General features: G+C 50.9%; 3 protein-coding genes across 3 annotated transcripts; all 3 read left to right on the top strand.

Moving 5' to 3' along the window:
* Nucleotides 1-306: 306 nt before the first annotated feature.
* Nucleotides 307-985, top strand: LOC100899992 (uncharacterized). Its single transcript, XM_003746302.1, has 3 exons — nt 307-560; nt 650-739; nt 823-985. Exons 1-3 carry the CDS (start codon nt 382-384, stop codon nt 953-955), a joined length of 402 nt encoding a protein of 133 aa, XP_003746350.1. The 5' UTR covers nt 307-381; the 3' UTR covers nt 956-985.
* Nucleotides 986-2,729: 1,744 nt separating this feature from the next.
* On the top strand, nt 2,730-3,318 carry LOC100900137 (uncharacterized). Its single transcript, XM_003746303.1, has 3 exons — nt 2,730-2,839; nt 2,966-3,030; nt 3,148-3,318. Exons 1-3 carry the CDS (start codon nt 2,746-2,748, stop codon nt 3,304-3,306), a joined length of 318 nt encoding a protein of 105 aa, XP_003746351.1. The 5' UTR covers nt 2,730-2,745; the 3' UTR covers nt 3,307-3,318.
* A 4,491-nt stretch (nt 3,319-7,809) lies between these two features.
* On the top strand, nt 7,810-9,420 carry LOC100905877 (3 beta-hydroxysteroid dehydrogenase/Delta 5-->4-isomerase type 1). The gene is made up of 6 exons (XM_029112331.1): nt 7,810-7,928; nt 8,012-8,100; nt 8,216-8,493; nt 8,588-8,761; nt 8,862-9,113; nt 9,235-9,420. Exons 2-6 carry the CDS (start codon nt 8,043-8,045, stop codon nt 9,418-9,420), a joined length of 948 nt encoding a protein of 315 aa, XP_028968164.1. The 5' UTR covers nt 7,810-7,928; nt 8,012-8,042.
* The last annotated feature ends 2,015 nt before the right edge of the window (nt 9,421-11,435 follow it).

Here is an 11,435-nt window from a genome sequence, read left to right on the forward strand (position 1 = left end):
TGATGCGGAACATCAAAAGCGAATGTGAAGAACTCTTGAAGAAATTGAAAACTCGATTGGAGCAAATGACTGCTGTCCTCATCGATAGCTCGCCCTTCTACGAAGTTCTTCCGCCAGAAAATTTCAAGATTTCAACGGACAAAAAATCAGAGACGGTGACCGTCAGGTAGGACTCACGCCCGAGAGATATCCACAAGAAGTTTCCACGCCTATGCGACGATCATTGCATCGCATTCTCTTATCGGAGCCGCTTTTCACAGCTACCAGATTGTGCTGATACCGTGTGTGACTTTTGAGTGTCGACAGAGACTAGACGGGCTAGTGCTTTGTTCCGTCACGGTCTGCGAAGTTCCATCGGCAGTCTGTATATTCTCGGCGTACATGCACACTTGGATAAGAAACGCCCTCGGTGGCCAGAGTACTTTCAAAGGAAGGACATGGCTGGAGGTCCAGTCCAAAATTCTCTCCGCCTTGCAAGTCATCGATAACCATTTCAAGGCTTTCGAAAGCGTCCAGCATAGGCTCCGCTGGTGCCAGACGAGAGAACAGGTCTATCTGAAGTGAGTGATGGGTTGATTGCTCAAGCGGTTGAATTGCTCGTCATCGATGACTTAACTGTACAATCCTGATGCTTCTGATGATCTTCCAGTCTGATGTGGAGGGATCGCGTCGTGCGGGCCTATATAAGCGCCGATCTTTGCGAAGAACTGGTCCCTGACGATACCGCGACTACTTTGAGGTGAGTTCTTCATGCCTGAATATTTTGTGGTTCATCTGCTCTCGTGACGCAATGAGGTCGATTAAGGATTGTCATCCGGGCAGTTTTAGGCAAGAGGATCTGCAAGCGGCTTGGAGAGGCGACGGAATTTTGAACTTCCGTGAGAGGATAAACAAGGTTCATCGGAGGAACTTGGAGATTGCCGCCGAGGAGACCTTGCAATCGGCGAGATTCTAGGTCACGCCCAACGAACTGCGAACTGTAATATATATATACATATGCGCATGTAAATAAATGGTACACGGATCAGATGGTCTCGAAGGTCCAGTAATGAGGAGAAATATCATAAGCGTATCTCATCGGCCGATGTTTTATCCCTTTCTGGCTTCAATGAGTCCAGTGTATTTGATGGACAGATTGGACGAGGCAAGCATGATCTGCCAGCTTCAGCATCTATCAGGCATCTTTCATCGATGTATCCATCCACCTGAGACTGATGTCCAGCGACGAATCTGAGCCATGTTGTGCCCGACACGGGAGTCGGGAATGCTCAAACTCCATTGACCTTGTCCATCATGCCTAACCTATTGACGATTCCCATCTTCGAATCCCAGTCCTCTAGACGCCGTTGTGTGAAAAACAAACACCACCGAAAATAGCGCCGAGTCCTTTGCACGACCAATAGCAGGGTCGCATACTCCGCTGAGTGAGCCGGTCCATAAACCCTTGGATGAATAGTTTCATGCTGTTTCGAGCATACATCACTTACTGGGAAGCAAAAATGAACTACTCACCGAAACATTATTCCTCAAAATTCCTATTATACAGAAATCATCGTGAATTATTGGCGAGTGAGCCCTGGATCCCATAGCCATGATCTGGAATCATTTCCCCCGCTTTTCAAGGTTTTTAGGAAAAGATTACGGCCACGTAAGACGATCGAAAAGAAGAAAGGGAATCCAACGATGGATTCGTTTCATCGTGTGCTGAGGCGAGAGGAAACCGTGACAGGTGAAAGAAAGCTAAACGAGGCAATCCAGAATGGCATTTGTCTTTCACTCAGTCTGACTTGTTTCCATCGGTCGGGCCGATCGTTCGGTCGACCTCCCTAGTAGGGCGATGGGAAGTCGACGAGACTCTCAAACCGCGAATCCAATAACATTTTGGATCGGACGGAGTGCTGGGTAACTATTCTCGCCAGTCAGTTCGGACGTCGCCAAGATGCGTTACAGTTCTCGTGTCGTCGCGATCCTGTACCTCTGTGTGACCTGTCACACAAGCCTTTGTTGTTCGCAGGCCTCCGAGCCTGTTGTTCAAACCCGATCTCGCGCGAAAAATGGCTCAGACGTACCATTAACGAGCGTCGGTGGAGAATCCGGCGCTGTAGCCGATCTCAGTAACCGCGAGAACGGGAGTGATACGGGTTCCCGGGCCGGTCGGGTGGATTCGATCAGGCAAGAAGGAGAGCCACGGGAAGCCACGGGTGCGCCGTACCAGTTCTCGTTTCGAACCAGAGTCCGACTGGACGTGAAAGAAATCACACAAGATAAGAGATGTTGCGGTGAGTACTGCCGTTGCCGAGTACCTAAGTTGATCCAAGTAGCTATAGTCTATGCTTAAAGAATTTTGAGCGGCTCACAGACGTGCGGATCTTTCATCAGAGCTCGAGCTACGAGAAACGGAGGACAACCGGCTGAATCTAACTCTCGTGAACATACCGTCGACTAGATGTGTCGGATGTGGGAGATACGGTGTGACAAAGGCGAAATGTCTGATAAAGAAAACAAAGTACGACATAGGTGAGCCATTTCGCGATTGGATTGCCGTTCCAGCAAGCCCACCGCGGTATTCTCTCAAGGATGGCTACACCTACTCGCAAGATTCCGGAGACTATTCGAGACAAAGAATTTCACGGCTGTTTCGCCCCGGGACGGCATTCAGTTGAAACTGATGAAGGAACTTTTTTAGCGCTGGGCGTCTTAGAGCCCACTGATTGGACCTGCTTCTCTGCTGGAGTGCCTCGCGAAATGTATGAAGCCCACTCGGACCTGCAACCAGTTCTTGACCTGTCGTGTCGAGCTTCCAAGAATGATGGGGATCATAATCTCTGCGTACACATGAGTGAGTTCGATTGTACACCTATTCGGCCCAGTTGAATCGTAGGTGGGGTTCCGAGGAAGGCGGACCCGCATCGGGAACATCTCGAAGCGTAGAAGAATACTAGAATAGAACACCCGATTTTCGCAGAGAGTTGTGAAATCACAGCCGCCATGCACCCCAATGACATGCCTGAAGGTTCTCGAAGATTTCACGTAAGTACGCTCAAGCCCTCCAGTGCCCCGGATGAGACCGCAACGCGCGAAACAGGCGCTGCCGGCGAAGCGACCGACAATAACACCAACAAACTAAAATCGAGTGGGTATCTTCAGTGGGATGCCATTTCTGTTGGAGTTTTCGTATTCGCGGCTCTGATGGTTTCTTCTGCGGTCGCGGTCATCTTATACCTGCGGCGGGGGCTGCACTCTAAGCCTCTTACGGGGGAATCCTCATCCGCACTGCAGCCGAAAGGGAAAGCTGAAGTGGAATAAATATTTTTCCTGCGCCCGGACAAGATCATTCAATATCTATCACTGCTACACTCTACGAGACGTTTGGTCGAAGGTTCCCGCGAAACTATTTCCCATGGGTGACTTGCTTAGAGATTCGGCCATTTGCTTGTTCTGCAGAGGTATCATTCCGCCTCGGGGACCGTATTTCGATTGAGAGCGAAAAGTCAGAAATCGGGGTTTTGTTCATCTATCTCGGTCAGGAATGAAGCATCCCCTATGCGAAGTGTTACGCTGGAGGATCGAGGATTTCCGAGCGCGAGCATCGGAATAATCGAGACGACCCCAACGGGACGACGAGTATTGAAAGATTCCAAAGGCTCTGGACTTACTGATGATCACAAGGTGGAGTCACCGAATGGCCAGGCTGATCGGTTCCTGTACCTTCTTATTCATATTCTCGCCTATTGCCACAGACTCATATAGGCCGATCCTAATTACTTATCTATACCTTGTGATTTCATATTTTGCATGGTGAAGCATTAAGACGCTTCTAGTGCTTTTGACTTTGACCAGCAGTATAACGAGGCGCCTCGCCACTGACCAGCGAGCAAACAGGTGCCCGGATTTCGCAAAACCCTCTGTCGTCCTCCTGGTTAGAGTCAAAAGACGGAAATGCGTGAAACCACTGGATACACTGAGCCTTTTCGCGCCTGGATTGGAAGGTTGATGTCCACATGATATCGTCGGATCCAAGTGAACCCTTATCAAATACACCATCAAACCATTTTGCCCCGGGGTACTCGAAGCAATAATAAAAAAACGCATTCCGTTCAACCATTTATATTTCTTTACTTCTTCCGTCACCCAGAAGAACGAGGAGAGTTTTTGCTGTCACTTACGATTCTCCGCTCAAACCAGTTCGAGAGACTCGGAAGGGGATAATGGCGGACGGCGGCGTGTTTCGGCCAAAGTACTGCAGAAAAAAAGAAATAATTTTCGAGCGAAAATCTATTCGGCCGTGGCCACAATAATTAGTGTCATCGTTGTCGTCGGATGTCGATCGGGGACCGCGGAGGAACAGCCGCTCTGAGCTGGTCCATCGCTTTGGATGAATATTTTCCTGCCTGAACTCGAATGATCGAGCCAGTCTTCTGATCTTACAATTAGTGACAGGAAGCCTCGAGCGGATGCAACAAGCCTGGATTGCCTGACCGCTGGCCGTTGACGAGCTCCGTATTCCACTCGAGCAGACGCAATGGGGCGATACTCTCTCGGAGTCGTCGTCATCATGTTCCTTTGTACAGGCCCAGCTTCATCAAGTACCAGCGCAGGCCCGGAATCATTGAGTACCGGTGCGGACGTAACATTATCGAGTACCAGTGCAGAGCTAGCATCATCGAGAGCCACAGGGTTCCCGAAACCCGTGATTCAGCCCGACCAGTTCGAGCTCAAAGCCCACGTGCGGATCTATGTGGAGCACTTCGGAGTTGTGGACAATTGCATAGGTCTGTTGGAGTGTTCTCGATCGACGGAGCTTTTCGCGATTCCATGCGAGGCCGGAATGAATTGATTAATGTAGTGCTCAATGAACTTATTCTCGCCAGGACATGAACTCGGAAGCGAAAAGCACTCGCAGATCGACTTGGATCTGTTCTCATTCGAGGAACAAGTGCAATGCATCAGGTGCAAGGAGTACAACATGACTAAAGCGAGATGCTTCGTGCCGGCCGCCAAATATGACGCTGGTCAGTTCGGTTGCGCCCGAATCGCTCACTGTCCGGGGCTCCTCATCGTAGTCGACCCGCTTTAAAATCGAGGTATCGATTCCATACTCCTGCCATGGATGTGGAATCTCTACTCCGATTAGCCGCGATATCAAGATCGAAGACGCCTCGCGGTGGCGCAGGGCGGGTAGCTAAACATTTGGTTTCCTCAGTGATCCAGGTGCTCGAGCCAAAAAATTGGCAGTGCCGATCTGTAGGAGTCCCCGCTGAGGTCTACGAGCCCAATTCCCATCTGCAACCTCAGATCAGGATAATTTGCGAGGCTCGCTTAGACCTGCAAAACAAGAATCTCTGTCTGAAATCATGTGAGTACGCTTGGAAGGACTGCTATCTGAGTCGAGTGCTCACCTTGAGCGAGAGAGCATCACGTCGGTTTCAGACAGCCTTCCGAATTTCTGCCTCGTATCGACGGGACTCCAGCGGAGTCGCGAAAGTAGTGGTCGCGAACGCTGTAGTATCATGTTGATCTGACTGATTTCGAGTCGGGGGACGTCAAATTGTGTAGCGGGGGCAGTCGCATGCGGACCGTGTCCGGCACGTCTCTTCATCTCGAATGGAATATTGAGCATCAAAGGCTGCGAGAGCAAGAAGCGTAGGGTGGAGTTTTGACTTCTCGGCTCGCGCCCCGCTATAATAAGTACACCCTACTTGATCGGGCGCGCTGCCGGCATCCCCCGAGTTCGGCGAAGCATCAGTCCTGTAGCCAGAACTCATTGTAAAACATCGGATCCATGGAGATGACCGATCTTCTGTGTTGACAAGGTGCTCGAGGACAGAGAGAAGCGTTCGCACCCATGATAATCCAGCAGATACGTACATACGGCAGCCAATTGATACGATGACTGGTAACAGAATCTTCGTCGTCAGGGTTCCGCGGAATGTTCCCCCCGAGGGGAATATTCGAATTCTTCGACGAGAGACGAATCACGGTGATGCGGAAAGCAGAATAGGATGCTGGGATTAAGACGAGAATCGAGAATCTCGGACTTTGAGAGGATGTTCTGAACATCCTGATTGTCGTTCATGAACATCCTCACCTTGGAGCTCATCTTGGGAAACCGGGTCCATAATTCGGCATCATTAGGAGTCGGCGCGAAAGAGACATACGGTTTCTCTCCCTTTCGAGTTCGTCGTCGGGCGTTTCTAGTTATATTTCCCCAGGAAGAGCCGCGCGAGTTCAGATCATGGGGATCACTTCTTCACCTCCACCGAGCGAGGCCGGACGCGAAACCGGAGGCTGCCCTGTCCATCCTTCCATTCCGAAGAGATCGAGGATACATAGAATCAGCCCGACGCTCTGTCGAAGGTGAAGTGGAAAACTGATGATACGTTGTCCTTTGCAGCGAGCTGCAAATACCTCGTCGCCATGTATCCCGAAGACTTTCAAGGTTTAGACGAAGCGGTAGTACAGCCGATCGCCCCCGGCGACGAGATCAAGCTGAAGAAGACGGACAATTTTGTCCTGAGAGCAATCATGTTTTCGATTACGCTCATCCTCTCCGCGGTCGCGATCTACATGAGTTTCTTTCGGCCTACTCCTCCATCGCTCTCTTCGGACGAAATTTCGATGTGAAACCGAGTCCTGCATGGAGCCAAGAATTGATTAAAACTTTTTCCCATAACATTATTTGAGGCACGCCTCGTTTCTTCGCCAAACCCAGGCGAGCCTAGCACTCGCAAGGACTCGCTCATCTTTAGGCTGGTATTCCATCAAGAGGGAAGTCCCGAAGACATGGGCTATCTCCGATAAACGGACTGTTTCCGTAGAATGGGGGAAATGGACGGGCAGTCTCCAATGAACGGGTAGTATCCGAAACGGGCATTTCTGACAGTAGAAATTCTGGTAGGTCCCCGCTTCGTGAAGAAAGGGAAACTGCTCTCGCAGCTCGTTCGGGTGGGTATTTAGCATGCTCCGGGTATCCATTTGATTATTTAAATCCTGAATGTGCCAGAATGAGCTACCGGTCCCGATTTTCTTGTTGGTTGACAGACGAAGTAAGTGGGCAGTCTTGATTACTCGGGCAGTCTATTATGAACGGGCAGGTTTCTGAGGTTCCGAGTACTGACGGTCATGACTTCCTTTGAAAGCTACGGCAATTTCGATAGATTTAAATTTTTCGCGGATTTCATTGGGAGAATAATCGATCTGGAGTCGATGTAGTTACGCAATTCCACGTCACGCCAGTCTGCCGCCGTTGTGCAGAGCCCGAATCCTAACTACAACAGAATATTTGAAAATTGTGTCCTCTGCATCGCTTCCACCACAGAATTCTGTCGCAATCGCCGCTTTGCTCGAACAACGCTGTAGCTTGAATGAGTTTTATCCGGATGTTCGGGAACATGATTTCGAGCCGTTATTTCTAAAGCGGCGCCCCACCGTCCATAGGCCGGCTGAGGTGAAGCTCGAGATCACAGCGGGGCTCCCTCGAACCGATCGTTCACGCAGACATCATCACGACTTCCGGAATCGCTTGCTCTCTAGCCCATAGAACTCAGTCTGAATGAAAGGTGCCCCGCCTCCGACGCGGGAATTCTGAATTCGATGCCCATCTGAGACGATGAGACCGCCCAGAGCCCGTGCGGCCATCATTATCGTGGAATTCCGGGCGTTTCTCGGTTCGCATCCCTCTCTCTTTCTCTAGCATACATTGCTTAGGGTATATAACAAACTCCCGCGACCTCAACCCATATCGCTCCTACTGGAGTCTGAAGATCAATTATTCGCAACATGGTACCAGCGGTGATCCAAGGGCGCCCGACGAATACAGTTTTGGTCACCGGAAGCAGCGGCTGCATCGGTCAGCATGTAGTGAAATTGCTGCAAGAGAAAGACCCGAACACGAAGAGCCTCGTTCTCTTCGATTTGCTGCCCTATGAGTGAGTTCCTAAAATGTTCATTCTAAATCTAATTGCCTGATTCGAACTACAAGCGGTAGGATGAGTGATCTCCGTGCTTACAGGAATAATCTGGAACACGCGACCCCGAAGCCCATGAAGGAGATTCGAGGGGATCTCGCGAACGCGAGAGACGTGGCCAAAGCTTGCGAGGGTCAGTTTTCAGTTTCGAGAGTTTTGTAGAGGACCTCCGACGCCCTATCCGTCCTTCCCTTCCGCGCGTGCCCGTATTCTGTGAACAGAAGAGATACAGTGCCAATTCTCTACAGGTGTAGATTGTGTGATCCACTGCGGGGCCCTGGTGGACATCTCGATTTTCCCGGACAAGTGTGCCCTCGAGGCAGTCAACGTTGAAGGGACTAGGAACGTCATCAACGCGTGCATCGAACAAAACGTTCCATACCTCGTTTTCACATCCACGGCGTATACGGTTATCGGCGCTAATCACATTTTCTACGGGACCGAGACTACGACATTCAAACCGAGGAGCTTTCTGATGGGATCGTACGCCGAAACAAAGTTCCGAGCCGAGCAACTGGTTCTTCAGGTATTTTCCGGCGCCTGATCCCAAATGACAGAATCGCATTCGATCATAGAATTCCTATACAGATTCGAGTCAACGTTTCGTTCGTCCCATTCAGGCGAATTCCCGTGCATTGAGGGACGGCGAGGGAACACTCCGCACCTGCGTCTTGCGTCCCACTGTGATTTTCGGAGAAGAGGAGAAACACTTCATCTCTAGAATGACGTCCGTGGGCAAGCTCTACTGGACGGGAACGGTCCCAAAGATCCAGTTCATCGACGAGCGATTCCAGGTACGTCAGCCGGCAGTATGCATTTCTGCCGGAGAATTATCTGCTCATATCCGAATACGTTCTTCATGGCCTTTGAACCTCGAGACGCTTCAAATTACAGCTGACCTACGCGGGAAATGCCGCCTACGCGCACATCCTGGCAAAGGACCGCCTCCGCGAGAGCACTGAGTGCGCGGGGGAAACATTCTTCATCACTGACGATACCCCTCTCGACGAGCTCTACGCGTCGATAAAACCGTTCGTCGAAGCCCAAGAAATGAAGTTGAGCGAGTTGAGCCTGCCGTATGTGGCCGTAGTCTTCGTGCTTTTACTACTGAGCACGCTGGCCAGGATCATCCGCCCCATTTATCAGGTGGGTCGCCTCTGCTCGGATCAGATCTTCGAGTCGATTCTTCTTAGGATGACCCTTTCCCCGCCCCCCCTCCGCCGAGCTTGCGGTGAGCGAAACGATTTATGGGTTCAATTCTCTTCAGGTAGGAGAGCTCTTCCCGACACCATCGAAAATAACCGCCGTCTGTATGTCTGTATTCTTCAACAGGCAGAAGGCAGCCCTCCGCTTGAAATACTACCCCTGCTACACCCCGGAAGAAAGCCAAGAGAGAACTATCAAGTATTACGAGAGGGTGAAATCGAAAAGGCATGAGACTTCAGATACCTAATAATTGAAGCTTCTGCTTGCGACCATGACTTCACGCTGATTTGGAAATAAATATGGGATATTAGCTCTAAGATCACGGACTATGAAGTTAGATCTCTCCGCCTGGTGATCCTTTCGTCGTCAAGGAGGAGATGCAGACCCAGGCGATTCGCGCTTGAAGTTGTCATTGAAAGGCGATCATGCATCAAGTTTTGAGGAGAACAAATACCGCGAAGATGAGCCCCTCTTATTCGAAGAAGGGGAGTGGTGATCGTGGTTCGGCTCGCAGCGCTCGCGCGGAGCCCCGCTGCAAAAGATATTGAGAGCCTCTCCGCTGACTTTCACCATGAGTAGGGTTGAACCGAAGATCGTTTCATCTCAGAGCTCTCGATCCGCGGAAGTTTTGATATTTTGATTAATCGGTGGGTTATATTCGAGGTAGAGGATGAAGCCAAACGAAATGATGGGTAGAGGGCATGGGCGACGGGATCCGAGGCCCTCCCAGAGAGATGATTTGGGTAAACTTTGCTCTCCGGGAGATTCACTGGAGATTGGCTCGATTCTCGCATCACTTCAGCGGCATACAAGAGAAGACCGAAGGATTCCTAGAGCATTGGCGAGATTAGGCTGAGCGGTCAAGGCCTGATGAGGTCCTTACGGACGGAAAGTATTCATCTACCCAGCTTCGGACTTTTTATCGTTTTGAGCTACAGTGGAGCAGTGGAGGCGGTTCGGGCTCAGGGGACGCCCCCGAAGAGCATCGACTTCCATGTTCCGCTCATCTAATGCCACAGGCAACTCGCGCAAGCGAAATTCCCAGCATATTCCCAACTCCGGTTCCGGACAAATCAAAGTTTAATCCAGACTGACGCTCAAGCCCCCCCTGTGTCCACAGCTCCCGTGATGAGATATCTTACAGAGTCTAGAGCTCCCGACTTCGGATGGGGTGAATCATTGCTCGCCGCCACGCCGTTGACAATCAATGAAGTAGACCTCGGAGGAGTCCGTATTCGGATCAAAGCATTGATCACCCAGAAATACCATCGGGCTCTCGCCGTGATTCTCGAACAGGTGCTCCTTCGGATAGAGGCGGGCATACGTATGAGCCCAGGAGGCGATATTTGTGGCAGCAATTTGAACGAGCCGTAGGCTTCAAGGACGGACATCCTGTCTTCTCCGACAAATGATTAGCCACGAGTCACGATGAGCCCAGTCGGAGTTTAACATTCGAAGTTGTTCGGAGGAAGAGCCTGGGAGTGCTCTGAGAAGTTTTCCGAGATCGGTTCGAGTGGCGAAGGGTCTTCCTGCATATAGAGTTCTGAGAAAGAGCTACATCCATACGAATTTTCGATCCCGCCCCGAGTCTGCCGACGGACCCATCCGGTCAGAACAGTAGCGTGCTCCGGGGGGCAGAGGGGGCGCTCCGCCCCGGGCGGCACTTTCGGGGGCGGCATTTTCGAGATCGGAATTAAAAAACCCCACTACCACTTGCAAGTGCTTTCGAAGTCGCATTGAATTCAGGATTTGGGGCTGCATTGTGGACTAGTCATTTCCGGGGCTCCCATGCTGGCTCCCGCTAACTCTATCGTTTCAAAGTGTGAACTTCTCGATCAGATTGCGCTCAATGCGCTTTTCAAATCGAATGTATGAAATTCTACCCGCTCCGATGGGTATCAACTAAGGTCGCTTCTCATTCCTCAGAGTATTCATCGGAAGGAATCTGAATGAGCCCAGCTCATCGCGGAGGATGGGTCTGCCGTCCAAGGATACTGTCGCGTCCTACACACTTCGGACTCCGGATGGCAACTCTCATTCCAGAGGATGGGCGAAACTGTGTCAGAACTCCAAGATTATCTCGATGCCATGTTGTTCTGACTCCCAGATATTCGCATCTGATTCTGAATGTGTCCCTCGCCGGACGTCTACTCAAGCGTCACTGACCTCCGAATTCGTTCTCTCCCGCTCTCCTGCGCGTGAGGATCGTATCTTGATGGCGAACCTACAATCTTCCATCCAAGCCATTCGTAGGTACTTCGT

The sequence above is a fragment of the Galendromus occidentalis genome, unplaced genomic scaffold (genome assembly GCF_000255335.2).
Source record: "Galendromus occidentalis unplaced genomic scaffold, Mocc_1.1 scf7180000077495, whole genome shotgun sequence".
Classification (NCBI taxonomy): domain Eukaryota; kingdom Metazoa; phylum Arthropoda; class Arachnida; order Mesostigmata; family Phytoseiidae; genus Galendromus; species Galendromus occidentalis.